The sequence below is a fragment of the Agelaius phoeniceus genome, chromosome 6, assembly GCF_051311805.1.
Source record: "Agelaius phoeniceus isolate bAgePho1 chromosome 6, bAgePho1.hap1, whole genome shotgun sequence".
Taxonomy (NCBI): domain Eukaryota; kingdom Metazoa; phylum Chordata; class Aves; order Passeriformes; family Icteridae; genus Agelaius; species Agelaius phoeniceus.
Window position 1 is genome coordinate 55583403 of NC_135270.1, and position 15329 is coordinate 55598731.

Sequence of the window (15329 nt, forward strand, 5' to 3'; positions counted from 1 at the left end):
CAGGGGTCTTGTTCATTAATTTATCAAAAGGGGGTTTTAGCTTTGGCACTTTTTAAAATCAGATTTATATTTTGCTTTAACTTATGCAGCTCTAGTTTATGTGGAAAATTTTAAGAAGGCTTTAGGTTTCCTTCCATTTCAGCTCTGTATAATTACTGCACTTCTATCAACAAAACTATACCCTATCTGATAACTGTGATAACTAAAAAAACATGGGGAGATTTAAAAAGTTGAAGAACTGGCTCTATGGTGCTTCTTCCTCAAAAAGTCTCTTAATCCTTTCATTCATCATGAACTTAATGAGAATATATAGCCTGGACAATATGCACATACCTGTCTAAATCCTTAGCTGCTCAGATTTTTGCCAAGCAACATCTAGAATATTGTTTTGGAGAATATGACTAGTTTTAAAATGCAGTTTTATTCAGTTCAGTGAATAATACAGTGGAATAATGCCTCTTCTTGAGGTTCCATTTTTGTCTCCTGATGTGTTCATTCACAAAATTAATAAGGTTCATTAAACTGCCAGCACAGCCCAGTCACTGAAAGGCAGGATGGGATCCTTCCTAATGAGCTGCACATGTGGTTTTAGTAACCAGATTATGCTTGTTCTGTTATAAAAGTGTAATCAGTCACTAAGTCTGTCAGACAGTTGTTGTGAATCAGTAGGAATAACAGAAATAGTCCCTGTCAGTGATGTCATGTGTCAAACCCATCCAAACCAGGCCCAGCAGGTGCCCCTTTCCACAGTCAGGGTGTGTTTCCATGCACTGAGCTGAACACTGTGCACCTGTGTAAGCAGCCAAGCATTTGGAAATGTCTGGGGATATCTCAGGTGGGTGTTCATCCCAGAGGTGTGAATTCAGTTAACAACAGTTTAATACATTTGTGTATTTCTGCTGGCTGGGCTGCTTGAGCTGGATTTTTGAAAGGGGGAAAAAAAGGAAGGAAAGTATTAAAAACAAGATCATCATGTGTGTAACTAACTGATGTTTTTTATGCAGTTTGGCATTAACAAAACTGGATATTCTTGATGTCCTTGATGAAATTAAAATTGGTGTTGCCTACAAATTGGGTGGAAAAAGAATTCCATATTTTCCAGGTAAGTTGTTATACTTCTATCTTCATTTTTATCTTTCCTGCCTGTTAAGCCAATTTTGCTTTTTAAAATCAGACTTGATTTCTTTTTCACTAGACATTCTATGGCAATTTATGGAGCTGGAGTTTCTGTATAAAGATTGCCATACCATTACATTGGCATTTTCCATTTACATTGCATTTGTTAACAATGGCAAGAACTTCCGAACAAATAAAATGTTGTGTTAGGGGCTCTGTGTTGTGCCATTAGATTTTTTATTAGCAAAATCAGGAGTCTGAAAGTCAGCAAGACTTGAGTCAGTGACTGTGTATCATTGGCAATAGCATTTAATGAAGCAAAATTGAAATAAAAGCTGTACAAAAATGAGATGGAAACAAGCAGAATAAAGCTGCTTCTGGATAGCTTTATTAAGCTTTATTAACAGCAACAACACTGTGGTTAATAAAAATATATATTGCTCCCTCAATAACTATTCACTTTTTAGATATAATGATACATAATTTTTTTACATTAATGATGTTTTCAAGATATGTGCAACAGTCTCTGCCAAGAAAAGGGTTTTTTTCTGTGGAGCTATAGGGGATTCCAGAGGCAGAGGATGGATTGACAACAGCCAGCTTTCCCACCACTCTTGGTGGTTCCTGGCTGTGGACACAATGAGAATTCCAGTGGAGAAAAGCTTGTAGACATCAGAGTTTTTCACAAAACTGATTTAACCTTGTTCTGTAAAGATGAAACTCTCTGAGACAGTAATGCCTTGTCTACTGTTTTATTCTATGCAAATCTGAACCAAAAAGTGGAAGTACTGTAAACCTCAAAAAATCTTATTTCCTCAAAAATAAAACTGTAGGGTTGTTGACTCCATGTTGACAGCATAGAGTACATTCTACAGTTTTTGAAAGAGGAAACTGCATGCCTGGATCCTCTTGAATCAGATTTATCAGAATTAACCCCCAATTAAGAATAAAGGAGTAAATGATTGAATAAACCAGTAAAAATACTATTTCCTCATCTATCAGATTTTTGCTGTCAAAAGACTTTATTGGTCAAGAGTCATAGGTCTGTTCTCTTCAGGCAGAGCAGCTAAAATCAAATGTGACAAAAGTTGTTCTTCCACAGCTAACCAGGAGATACTACAGAAGGTAGAAGTAGAGTATGAAACAATGCCTGGGTGGAAAGCTGACACAACTGGAGCACGAAAATGGGAGGACCTCCCACCCAAGGCCCAGAATTACATCCGCTGTGTGGAAAACCATGTTGGTGTGCCAGGTATGTTCCTTTGCTGGTGTCCATATGAGGATGCCACAGCAGACAGACACAGCCCTATGAAAGTGCTCAGTTTGGTAGTTAGATTCACTTTATTTGGGCAGGAGGGAATGAAAGTACCAGTGGTTGGGCTGATGGGGGTAAATGACAGCTTGCCAAGAAGCAGCAAAGGGTGGTGTTCAGCAGGCAGGTCTGCAGTGCTGCAGAGAGCTCCAAGCTGCTGCTGGGAAGGATTTAACCAGAGCAAAGATAAACATGTGTTGTTCTTGGCAAATGGCCACCTTCTCTCAGTGAAAACTTAGGGGTCTGTGCACAGTGCTTCAGTGTGTAGTTAAGTTGATGTCCTTATCTCCCCCTTTCTCTCTGCATTCTGCACTGCATCCCTGTTTGAACTTAGATGTCTTTGTTCTGGCTTGTTTTTCCATTCTTACTCATACAGGGAATTGTGTTGCATAACAGGTACAAGATTGCTTAGTCCAGTTCTTCCACTTTGGAAAAATGAGAATCTTAACATCAATCTGCAAAGGTCAAGCCACCCAGATTTCTTCAAATCTAACTGCTAGAGCTCTAGATATGCCAAGAGCTAGGTGTGGCATGAATGGTGGCATTTGCAAGAGAATTTCCACAGTAACAAGCTTAGTCAGCTGGCATGTGTGCTTTTGTTTTCCATAAAGCACCTCAAAGGTCACATCAGTGGAGTACAGGCTGGTTACAGCCGTGGCAATTCCTGTATCAGTCATGGGTCAGAAAACATCTGATAGCAGAGACTGAAACTCAGAGAATGGCCTGTGTGTGGTCAAGGACACACAAGGGATGAGTAAATACAGCTCCCCTTACCTTTATTCCTCTGGTTTGCTGTGCAAAGTCAGGATGCTTTGCTAGCTTTGATGGCTAAAGGACACCTACCCACAGTCAATTCTATAGCATGGGAAATAAAACTGCAGTGGAACAGCTACAGTGTGGAATTTGGGGTGACTGCTAACACTGGATAATGTTTATAGTTAGAGCCTTACATTTAAAAATATTACAGTATGTAGGCATCACTATCTCTTGTTCCACATCATGCAGACTTCAGAGTCTGGCACAGCTCTGGCTTCCTCTCTGCAGGGATGTAGCTAAACATCCTGTCACTCAAAACAATTGCACTTAAACCTGCAACAAACATCCCCGACCTTCCATTAGGCCTTTCATCTGCAATGCTTTGTGTTTGTGGTATCATTATTTCATGCTTTCAAACTTCAATATACTGCACTTTTAGTCCAGTAGTGCAGCTGGAGTAGAGGGATTTCTGACAATGAAACTTCCTCCCTAAAATTGATCAGTCTGTAGTGAAACATGATGAAAGGTGAAAATTATTCCAGTTCATTGATTATAGTGTTTACTCTCAGTAATTGTTCTAACAGATGTGTTTTCCTCCCTAGTTAAATGGGTTGGAGTTGGGAAATCAAGAGAGTCGATGATCCAGCTGTTTTAAACAAATGAAGAACTTCAGTGATGAGAAGCACAACTTGGCATTCATCGGTTCCTTACTGCTTCTTCTTGAAATGGAAATGCTATTTAAAACAAATTCTTCTAGGAATTAAATAGAAAAAAACATATATTCTGTATTGTAACATTTTATTTAAGTTCTCAGTAAATTCAGTGTAAAATCTCCTTGGTGTCTATCATCAAAAAAGTCAAAAAAGTACTCCAAACAAAATAGGGAAATAATTTTTTTTCAATTGATCCATGTTATTATTTGAAAGTACTTTACACCTATATAGTATTTCTCCTTGCTGAAACCAGTATCAAGCCTCTTGAAGTAATTATTGGGTAACTTTAGAATTGTGAAGCTTGGATTTTTTCTTCATATGTTAAAATATCTGTGTATCTGGGTTGGCAGCACTACAACAGATACCATGCACTGAAATTGGTTGAATTATAAAGATTTTCAGTTTATAAAATACAGCAAAGTTAGGTGGGTATTTTTGACTGCACAAAACAAGGCAAACACAATTATGTGTAATTTTTATATAATGTTTTTTGATAGCCTACTAAAATGAATGGAGAGCAGCTAAAATATAAAATGTATTTATCACAAAGCCTATTCAAGTAACTGAGATAACATCTGTAAAGGGGCCAAACTGGAGAAATCTGACCTGTTTAATAATTCTTTTAACTATTCTGAGTACTAACAGGCTGGACACTGTCAGGTGTGTGGCCTCCCTTTTATGTAGTAGGAAAAGGAATGAGTGAAGGTGGAAGGAGGAGAGTCCTCAGGGTACAAAACACATGAGGAGAGTGGAGCAGAGACAGCACACTGCATTTTCTCCACAAACCTAGGGCATTTCTTCCTGCTAGTCCTGTGATTGAAGTTTCCCAAGTTCTGCTGTGGTACTCTGTTGAGGAACTTGGGACTTGTGGCTCTGTAAGGCCCTCGCTTCCACAGCTCATAGGTTTCCAAGAATAAATCAATGCATGACTCAATGATGACTGCTGCAGTATTTACACCCCTCACACATTTTGACCTTCTTCAGCAAAATGTAATGCCTATTTATAGAAGGGGATGACACGTGGCAGCCAGGGTTGGGACATGTAGAAGCTGTGGAGAGGTCCCAGAATCTTCAAGAATGTATTTGGACTTCTTTGTGGATCATCTAATTTGTAATGGTTATGCATCAAGAGCTCTCAAAAAAAGCCTACCTCTTGTAGAGGAACAGGATCATTGTAGAGACTGAGTTATTCCCTAACTGCAAAATTCTCCAAGTAGATGTTCCTTTTTTATATATGTCTCAGAGAGCTATGAGAATATTTTTTATCATTCCCATGGGGTGTAGAAATGGCATCACATCCTCAGTGGTGCCATTATGCAGTGTGTAAAAACAGCCCTTTTCTGACATGGTAACTCTAAGGGTACAAAACGATGACACTTGGCATTAAAAATGGGGGGAAAAGGAAAACCTGTCAGGAGGATGTTGTGCCATACTCATCCCCTTTGTCTCATCTCACTCAGTATCAAATAGCAGATAATGTTCAAAGCCATTTATGTCAAAAAACACTTTTAAAAGTACCAGTGCAAAGGACTAAATGCAACTGTTTATGGACGTTTTCCTGCTTGTAATGCAGAATTCTTACATCATCCAGCTCTGGTTCAGTCTCTCCATGCCCCAGATCATTATAGAGTCTGGCTTAGTGCACAAGCAAATACCTTTTTTCTCTTAAAAAAAAAAAAAACAACAGAAAGATCCCAAAGCTGTGAATCTTCTGTTTTAACTCCTTTGTCCATCTTTGACAAATTGTTTAATCTCACTGCTGCTGGTTTTCAATCTGTAAAATTGCAATCAGTAATACATCCTCACCTTTTCAACACCGCCTTTTGGAGTTCCCTGGGTCAAGCCCTGCAGTCCTTGATCTGAATTGAGGAGGAAGCTCTCCCTATCATAGTTATAGCTGTTCTGATGAAAGACCAATGAGATTTCTGACCTTATTTAATGTTTGCAAAGCACTTCTGAAAGGTACTTGGTAAGTGCTAATTATCACAAGCACTGTGAAGTGTGCCTCATTCATATGAGGTACTTTAAGCATAAAGATGCTTGGAGATACAGTAATTAAGTTTTTTTTTCACATGGCTTGACCCTGTGACATTTGCCTTCTGAATGATCTAAAGCTGTTCCTTTTCTTGGCCTCATCTTCCTCTGTGCATTTGTGCTGGGAGGTGGCCACTATATTTAAACTTTGGTTGATTTATAGGCAAAGTCCACAGTGACTAACAAGCCACTTGGTGTGCTGAATAACTGGATTAAATGATCAAATCTAAACTGAGTATTTGGCATATTGGAGACAATAGCTTTTATAGCATAATTTTCACAGGATTACTTTCCACCTAATCTTTTTATTTTCCATTTTTCCATTAAGTATCCATTAGATCCACATGGCTTGTCCTTGCTTTCAAGGATTCATCAAAAAACCCAGTGATGTTGTCAGTGAGCATGATGTAACAGGCAATTATCCCATTACTTACTCTGTTACCATAAAAATAATATCATGCATTTCATTTCATAGCATGGCTATTTTAAATAAAAGTTCTACTCCTATTAAATTTTACATGTGCTCTCATTGAGTTAAATGTGAATAAGTTCAGGCTTTTATGAAAAAGCTCTTTAATCTACTGAGAGACACAGTGCTTAATAGGAATATTTTAACATAAATCTCCTTTAATTTTGGCTGTTTTCCATGTATGTTATTTTGTATTGTTTGGAATTTCATTTAATAACAATCACTGTGATGAATTTAACTACTTCTTTCTGCCCAGCCAAATTCAATGATAATGGCTAAAACTGGCTGATGCATCATCCTGTTTGATATCTGGATGGAAGAATAAGGAAAAATGTTTACTGAAAAGCCGTAATTTGTGGTAAAGATTACAGTTGTTTTTTTAAATAGCAGTTACAGATTCACTCCTGCACAGTAATGTTTTTGAGATATTTTCTGACACTTACAATATGGCCTTCCTAGTGAGATTTGCACTTCCTAACACATTCAGGATAGGATTTTGAAGCTTTTGTATTTGGCTATATATGGTCTTACAGTTCTGGCATAATGCACTTTATAACAGGAAAGAAAATGAAGCATTTCCATAGTAATGTGCAATCTATACTTACACCTTATGCAGATTTTTTCAAATGATTTTTGATCCACACCTGTTTATTTGTCCTTGAAGATGTATTAAAACAGATTTGAAGTAACAGTTCTGGTCTCCATTCCTCTTATTTTTTAACAAAATATACTTCATACAAAACCTGGTTTAATATTTCATGAATTTTAGAAAATAAGTAGCATCATTAGTGAATGAAGGTATGTTTTCTCTCAGTCTATAGATTTTCAGTGTTTGGCCTTTTTTCACAAATTCCACAAACTTTGTCTCCCTTTCCCATTTACAGACTGAGCAAGGATCTACCTTTACCACTGGGATTCGTGGTTAGTCATCTTTAGTTAGCTCACCTGAGTGACTAATGGTTTTATAAGGAAAAATACATTTTCTAAGTGAGAAACTCTTGCAATAAAAGTCGGTTCAGAACTGATGGGAACTCCATGAAGCTCTTTATCAGCAACACTGAGAGAAAGCAAAGGTCAATACTAACTCAGATAAACAATTATCACCTCTAAAACTGACTGGGCTTCAGACAAGTGTGTTAGGGCTTCCAAAAGCCTCCATAGAAACCATTCCCTTTGTCCTCTGTTTTAGAAGGAGTCAGAAACAGCAGGTAAGTGTCCTTTCCAGTAAATGACAGCAGGTCAATGCCTCACACACCACTCAGGGCAATGCCTGATACCTGTGAGAGACTCGATCTGCTAATGAATTAGTATTTCTTATTTCCTTTGCATCAGTTATGTACATATATGCACACACACATATGTATAATTTCACATAGAATGGTCTTCGGTAGCTGAAGCATCTTTGGTAGTGTCATCTAAATCCATGTCAGGCTGGCAATGCCCAAGTCAAAATACCAAACAACCCCCAAAAAACCACACACACACAAAAAAAAAAAAGTTTTAAAAATACCCCCCAAGCTGAAGAGCTGTGTCTGATGTTTGGGATGGAGGGAAAAAATAGACATTCATGCCCCTAACCTCTGACAGTAATACTTTACTTGGGGTCAAGCTCTAGCCCACTAATTATTCCCTGTGGAAGTGGTCTTGCCTCCTGTACAGTAACATGTCCTGTCCATCAGAGAGCTGGTTTAAAGTGTCAGATGTTGGCAAAAAGGATGAGCTCACATTACCCTTTTAACTGGGCATCAGGCAAGAAAGGAAACCCAGCTCCAGCCATCTCATTTCTAGAAGTGCCTGTTTGTGGCAGCCCATCAGGGCTGTAACCTGGTGGTTTGTTGGTCACTAATGAGTGTGTCAGTGCTTGCTTTGTCTCTTTATCAGATCCAGATTGCCAGTGACAAAGAGGATGCCTGAAGCATGGAGCCTGTAGCACTGACACAGTGCTACATGGATCTACGGTATGGGGAAAGTGGGATTGTACAGGCTGCTTCAGGGAGGTAGGGAACTGGATCCTTTTGTTCCTAAATCACTGGTCCAACACAAATGAGCTTTGATAATGAGCGCGTTTTACAGAATAATTGCAAGATTTTGCCATTGAATCTCTTATATGCGTACAGGAAATTAGTTGTTCTAAGACACTTTCATGTGTTATTAATATCTGTAGATTTCTGGAGCAGACACTGTTCATTAAATATTTGCCCATCAGCTCTATGAGATGGTAAGAAAAATAAAACAGGAGAGAAGCACATACACTTTATATTTTCCATTAATGTAAAAAATTTTGTCCAGCAGCTGCATTTTTCAGTAGTTGAAAGCAGTACAAATTTGAACACTGTCTAAATAAATGTGTTTGGCAAGAAAATGTCTTTGTCAGGAGAAAAACCCCAAACATTTGTGTATTTTAATATTTCCACAGTCTCAAGATAATGCACCCTTCCTGTGACAGGCATTGCCTTTCAGGAGCTGAGTGTAGATACCAGAGTTTACATTGCAGGGCTGTAAATAGAGCCTCAGACAGCAGTGTTGGGTTTCAGGTGATATCTTTACAGTGCCTGAGGAGTGGCAGAGCACTTCAGACAGTTTAGGTGGCTGCTGAAATCCTTAAAATACCCTGGGCTGAGTCACTGGAGACAAGTTTTCTTAAGGACTGCAGAATATATATATGACAGTCTTAAGGAAAGTCAGCTATACATGCCCTTCTAGCAGAGGTGGCAGTATACATTTTTTGCTACAGGAGACAAAACTTTTCCTGCAAATTGGGCCTAATTCTTGAAATATGAGGAAATGGTGTTTGCTACTGAGGTTTGTCAGCCTGGCTGGCCTGTAAATGGAAAAGATCCCAAGTACATGGTGCTGGAGTCAGCTTTTCGTGAGTCTGATAAAATGACAAGCGTGGAAATACAGTGTATTACCAGTCATGATCATAAAGAGGTGTTTCATGGTCTTCTTTGCTTCTGAAGAGGAAACTCACTGTGTCAGACCTATAGTAATTAGAGTTGTGTTTCCACTGAGGTTCTTAAAATAGTGCAACCCTCCACCTTGAATGGAAACTTGCCCTTTGAGCTCTGAATTCCAGAATGGCTGAAAAATTGATAAGCTTGGGGGCTGGACCATGGAAAGCTCCTGAAACTTAGGAAGAGGCCCAAGGTTCCTCATGTCTCAGTACAGGCTGGGAAGCACCTGCTTAAGGAGAAGCTCTGCCAAGAGCAACCTGAGGTTTAAATGAGATGTCAGGATGAGCATGAGCCAATAGTGCATTTGCATCTTGAATAAAGCAGATGGTCTGCTGGGCTATACTGAGGGGGATAATGGCCAGGAGAGGCAGGGAAAGTGTTTCCCATTACTCATGTTGATGAGTAAGTACCACAGATTGTGGTACATGTCCACTGTACTGCATCCATTTTAATGGCATGTTTTGCATCCTAAACAAATGGATGAAGAAGAAAGGGAGAATTGCCAAGACAATGTGATATTCTAGTTTCAAGACTCTGCCTTGCTACGGATAAGACTCGTTTTGCTCCCAGTGCACAGTCACATGTATGTCAGTACCACAGGCACAGATCTGCTGCTCAGTTACCACCCCATAGCATTGAAAACAGTTCCGATTTTGTACTCCAATTTTCTGGTGCTCCATTTCTCACAGCCATTGAGGCTGTGCCCTTGTGGTGACCTTGGAAATGACTCTTATCACTGTTTCATACTTTCGTTGGAAGCTGGGCTCTTTCAGAATTCAGGAATGCAGTTTGTAGCTGTACCAACAGGGCCTCAGTCATGTCTGTCTGAGATAAAATACAGCTTGAAGACATTTACCGAGTAAGTTCACAAAAGGCTTGCCTTGTCGTTCTGAAACAGCATTAAGTTTCTATCTATAGCTTCCAAAGGAGATTATTGGAAAAGGGGACTAAGACATCAAACCCATTCCCTGAGTATTTGGTCCGCTGATTTTTAGTACTGTATGTTCTGCAGAAAAAATAATGTGCCTTCAGTGATCTCTACTTTTGTATATTGGGTACTGGAATAGGTAACAGCTCCAATAAGTAATATCTCTCTTCTTTGCCAGAAGAACTGAAGTTGGAATAAAATGGCAGGAAGCTCATGTGCTGGGTGCTGGACCTAGCCTGAAGAACAACCCATTCCTGGGACAAAGTGGGTGGGGGATGTGAATTTGGAAGAGCTAGGAGGAATGTCAAGCTACTCTTCTTTATTATTCCATCAGTTATTCAATGCCAGTAGCACAGTTTTATATTTAAACCAGTTACAGTGGTGATACATTTGTACATTTAAGTAACCTTTCCTATAGCTTAGGTAGCAATAATGGATCAGTATAAAAAACAGAGGCAATACTGAACACCTTCACCAAAAATCTGGGGATCTTCTAAATCTTGCAGATAGGAAAGAAAAAAAGAAGGACAGGATTGTGTTGCAATATCTTCTCTGATATCCTCATGCATAAAAATATTTAAAAAACATTAATGTAAATACATGATAAGAAGCTACTGAGCATAAATACACAGAACAAGTTATAATAGATTCTAATATACATGGAAAAGAAGTCAAGTGAAAGAAATAAAGGAAGTTAGCTAGTTAAGGCATTACAAATAGGATAAGGCATTTTGTCTATTAGAGATTGATTTTCCTCACACTATGTAATTAAAATACTAAAGCTGGTACTGATAAAAGTCTAAGCCCTGTGCAAAATCCATTGATGATTTCCATGCAGAGGAAACATGCCAGCAGCACAAAAAGTGTTGTTCTATTAATTGGCACCCTGGATGGTAGGCCTAGGATTGAGCATTACTTTTATAGCTTGTACCACACCACTCATGCAAACTGCTCAGCAGAGAGCAAAGAGAATGAGTGCCTTCAAGACTTCCCCGCATAAATGGATTTCATCTGCAAAGGCTGTGCTCAGGAAATTTCCACATTAGTGCTTGTGATGGTCCCTGTAGCTGTGGCATGTTATCCTGGCAACGTTCAGGGAATCGCCTTGACTCTGTGCAGCTTCTGTTCTGTGCACAGAGATCTTCTCTGTGCAGGGCTGACAACACAGCCACACATATTTAAAATAAACACACTTTGTGGGCTGCTGCTGGGCATGGTTTGTTAGACATGGTGAGTGCAGAGCTGGGTTCTTGGCCAGCCTGCACTGACACAGCCCCTTTGAGCTGAGCAGATGCACCTTGAGCTATTCCAGCTGAACGGCTGCTCTGGGGAATGGAGAGAAGAGAGCATACCAGGAGCAATATAAAGCTGCCTCAAACAAGGATTCACTTCCACAACAAAATAATAACAGCAGGGCTGGATGCAGCTGCAACGTGGAGGGAGGAAGGTTTTGCCCATCCCTTCCCAAGCCATATGTGGGAGAGGATGTTTGTACTGTGCAGGGATAGTGAAAGGACAGAGCTACCTCTCAGAGCCTCTCCCACGTAAATCCACACTCAATAATGGATAGCACTACTTGGACAAAGATTTAAAGAATTCTTAGGACAACCACCTAGCATTAAATCAAAAACATTGTTGCCTGCAGAGAAAGAAAACAGAACCCTTGGCACTATGTTAGGTCAGTGATAGCAGTTCTCACTGTCAGAGTTCATATTCCTTTTTTCATGACCGATTAAAATAACCTGGAAAGAAGCAAACTGAAAGAAAACAGTGCAACAGAAATGAAAGCACATTATGGGAGGGCCAGAAACAACAACAACCATGAAAAAAACCCGGGGAAAGCAGCCCTTTTGTAAACCCCTGTCAGCAGAACAATAACATCTTTGTAACAGCAAAAACAATTTATAGTTTTGAGGGTGCCCTCTAGTGAGTGGGACCCTTGGGTGCTCTGATCTGCTGAGCAGCGCTGGTGCATCTCAGGGCTGGCAGGAACGAAACACGCTCTGAAACTCAACCATGCTGTGCTAATTTAAGAGCAAGCACTGGCTGGGGTGACAAGATGGCAGAGCCTTCTCTAAACAGCGGCATTTCTCAAGAGCCAGCCATTAATCCTGCATATCACCGGCTTGTCAAATATTTTTTGGATGCATGAACATCATCAAGAGCTCATCAAGATGAGGGCATGAACTCTGTGCTAGCAAGTCCTCATGAAACAACATGCTCTTGGGAACAGATAATGTCTGAACCAGGTGTAGCCCTCTGATCCCAGCTGTAAACATGTCTGTTAAGGCTGATGTACTAGGAAAAGGACACAGAAGAAAGAAAACAGCCCCTAGCCCTTCCAGTAAAAGCAGTTTTATGCAAGGAGGGTTTTTTTATCTTCAGATCCATACTGTAGGGCAAGGAAAGGACAGTGCAGTGGGACTGAGCACATGGGGTGTGGTGCTTTGCCCTAGGCCCACCAGGGGATGTGTGCCCATCCTGATAGCCCATCCCACATAACACAGACTGCATGCTGGCACTTGGCCAACTATATCAGCTACTATCATATAATTTCCACTTGAAAGAATTTCCAGATTATTTCTTTAACCATTTTAGCATGAAAACATTAAAGAAGAAGCAGCAAGTTGGCCAAAAGCCACACATTTTATACCAATTCAACTAAGGAAACTCCCTATTTAAAGGAGGAGGTAGAGTCCCACCTCTATGTGATGTGCTTTGGTATCTTTCTAAATGGCCTAGTAATGAAGGAATAGAAAAAATTGGGAAGTTTTACTACAAGTACATGGAGAGGAGGGCTTTGGTATAAGTAAAGCTGAAGGAATAGGTAAAGTATTTTAAGGCCTTGATCACTATTTATCTACTTCTAAATCACCAGTGGATCTTCCTCAAGGCTCACTGCTCTGGAACTAATAAAACACTCAGCACCATTTTGCTGGGTGACAATTCAGAAGACAGGCAGGTGAACCAATTCCCTCCCTGCAGGGTGCTCAGACCTGCTGGTACAGAGCAGACAGAATTATTTTGCCTTCATAGCTTGCAAAGAGGAGAGAGCTGGTCAGTAGCAGATGTTGGTGAAGGTGAGTCTTACAAAGCAATTAAGAGATGTCACCACCCTAGGCTGACTCAAGATGCAACAGAAGATTCCTGCAGTGGGGTAGGGGTGGCAATGTGTCAAATGTAATCAGCCCTCAGCAAAAGCTGGACTTGATGATCTTTGTGATTCCCTTCCAACTCAAAATATCCCGTGATTCTGCAAATTCTTCAATGACAGTACCAGCAGCACTGCTGCAGCATGAGCTGCTCCCTTTCAAATCTACTTCATATTTGAGATCAGTGTTTCAGAGCACTCCTTCCCCACAAGTGGAACAGTGCTTTTAGTTCTTTCTTTGTATTTCATCCAGTTCTCAGACAGCCGAGTTCCATCCATGTTTATCCCATGCCAAGTGAATGAAACGTGTGTGATCCACTGTCCTCTATCCTGACAGGGGTCTTTCCAACTGCAATTACATTCTGATATTCCCCAGAGAACTTCAAGGACATCAGATTGTCTAGCTAGTGAATATTTACAAAGTAGTTTCCTTAGAGAGAAAGAAAAGGCCATGAGTTTTCAATATGCAGTTGGAAAAGTCTGCTGAACATCCTTAAGCATGCATTTGCAAGTATGTGCAGAAAAAGCCAAAGTAGAAGTCCTTGCAGATAAAGAAAGAGTGGCAGGAGTAACATTTTGGAGCTTAGAAGGGATTTTTGGGAATTGCTATAAATTACAGCCATGGCTTTGGCTCCACAAACCAGAAGGCTGGGCTCATCAGCTCTACAGAAAAGTAATTTAAAAAAATCACATTAACCTGTAAGAAATAGTTGCAGGTTGTACCTGCAAACTATTAGCAGTTCAGCCACTCACTATCATCATTTTGGTGTTTGGACAATGTTCTGAGGCATTTGTGTGATTTTTAGGGCTGTTCTGGGCAGAGCCAGGATGCAGAGCTTGATGATCCTTGTGTGTCCCTTCTAAGTCAGGATAGCCTGTGATCCTCCAGCCATAGTCAGGCACTGTGCTCAGTACCACTGGTCTTTAGGTTTCAGTAATTTTGGAAGAACTCAAGCAGTGAAACCAGACAAGAGTTAGTCCATTACATATTGTGGCTCATTTTCAGCACACTAATCTATGCCATTCTAAATCTTGTGCTAGTATTGAAAATGTACATTGAAGTTTCTATGAGTTTCTGAATGAAAGCCTTTTTAAAAATACTCATTCTGTCACTGCTATTTGAGGAGGTTGTTATTGTTTGGTTTTTGGTGTTTAGAGTTTTTGTTTGTTTCTTTGTTTTTTTCAGGAAGAAACACAAGTCATAACTTGGTTTTGACCAGAACAAAACAAAAAAACCAGGAACAAGTCCTTCACCCTTAGCAGACTGTAAGTTCATTCATGGAAAAATCTCTCCTGTACTTGGTTGTGATCCTGTCCACAGTACATACAGGGGAAGTTTTGAATTCAGAGACCTCTGGAAGAAATGAAAGTGTTTGGAAGAAATAAAACTGTCTTGACAGATCACCTTCAAGTGACACAAAACATAGCACCTAAACTCCAGCGGTTTTTAACTTGTTTGCCCTGAGGAAAACAATGTATTTTCAAAATATACATTGTACCCAGACTGGCTGCCACTTGAAATGGCATCTGATACTTTTAACCCATGTAACCACACCTGGGGTGCTATGGAGCCCACCTGTAAATAGAAAATTAATTGTAGTAATTCCCTTTCACAGCAGAAGGTCTTGGAGAGCTCCAGATTTAACTGAAACTGGGTGTCAGTCCCCAAAAACTCATTGTGCCCATAAGTGGTGAACCCACTCCTGAAGTTGGCTGGTGCCAAGGAGCCCACCAGAGCCCCCTGGCCAGATAGGGATTCTCCAGCCTCCTTGGTGGTCTTTCAAAAAGGAAATTCTCAAGCTTGTGTACATTTTGGTTGGTTCCACGGCATTCAGACAGCCCAAGCCTGGGCAGGGGTTTTAGGCTGCACAAAGAGCTCCATGAGCCCAGTGTAGT

General features: G+C 40.1%; 1 protein-coding gene across 1 annotated transcript in view; it reads left to right on the forward strand.

The window, feature by feature from the left end:
- The window catches only part of ADSS1 (adenylosuccinate synthase 1), a 28578-nt gene extending 21487 nt beyond the window's left edge, over positions 1-7091 (forward strand). Inside the window, exons 11-13 of the mRNA XM_054634601.2 lie at positions 1005-1102; positions 2219-2368; positions 3787-7091. Of these exons, the coding sequence (XP_054490576.1) occupies positions 1005-1102; positions 2219-2368; positions 3787-3839 (301 nt within the window). The 3' untranslated portion in view covers positions 3840-7091. The remainder of the gene's footprint in view (positions 1-1004; positions 1103-2218; positions 2369-3786) is intronic.
- Positions 7092-15329: the final 8238 nt, after the last annotated feature.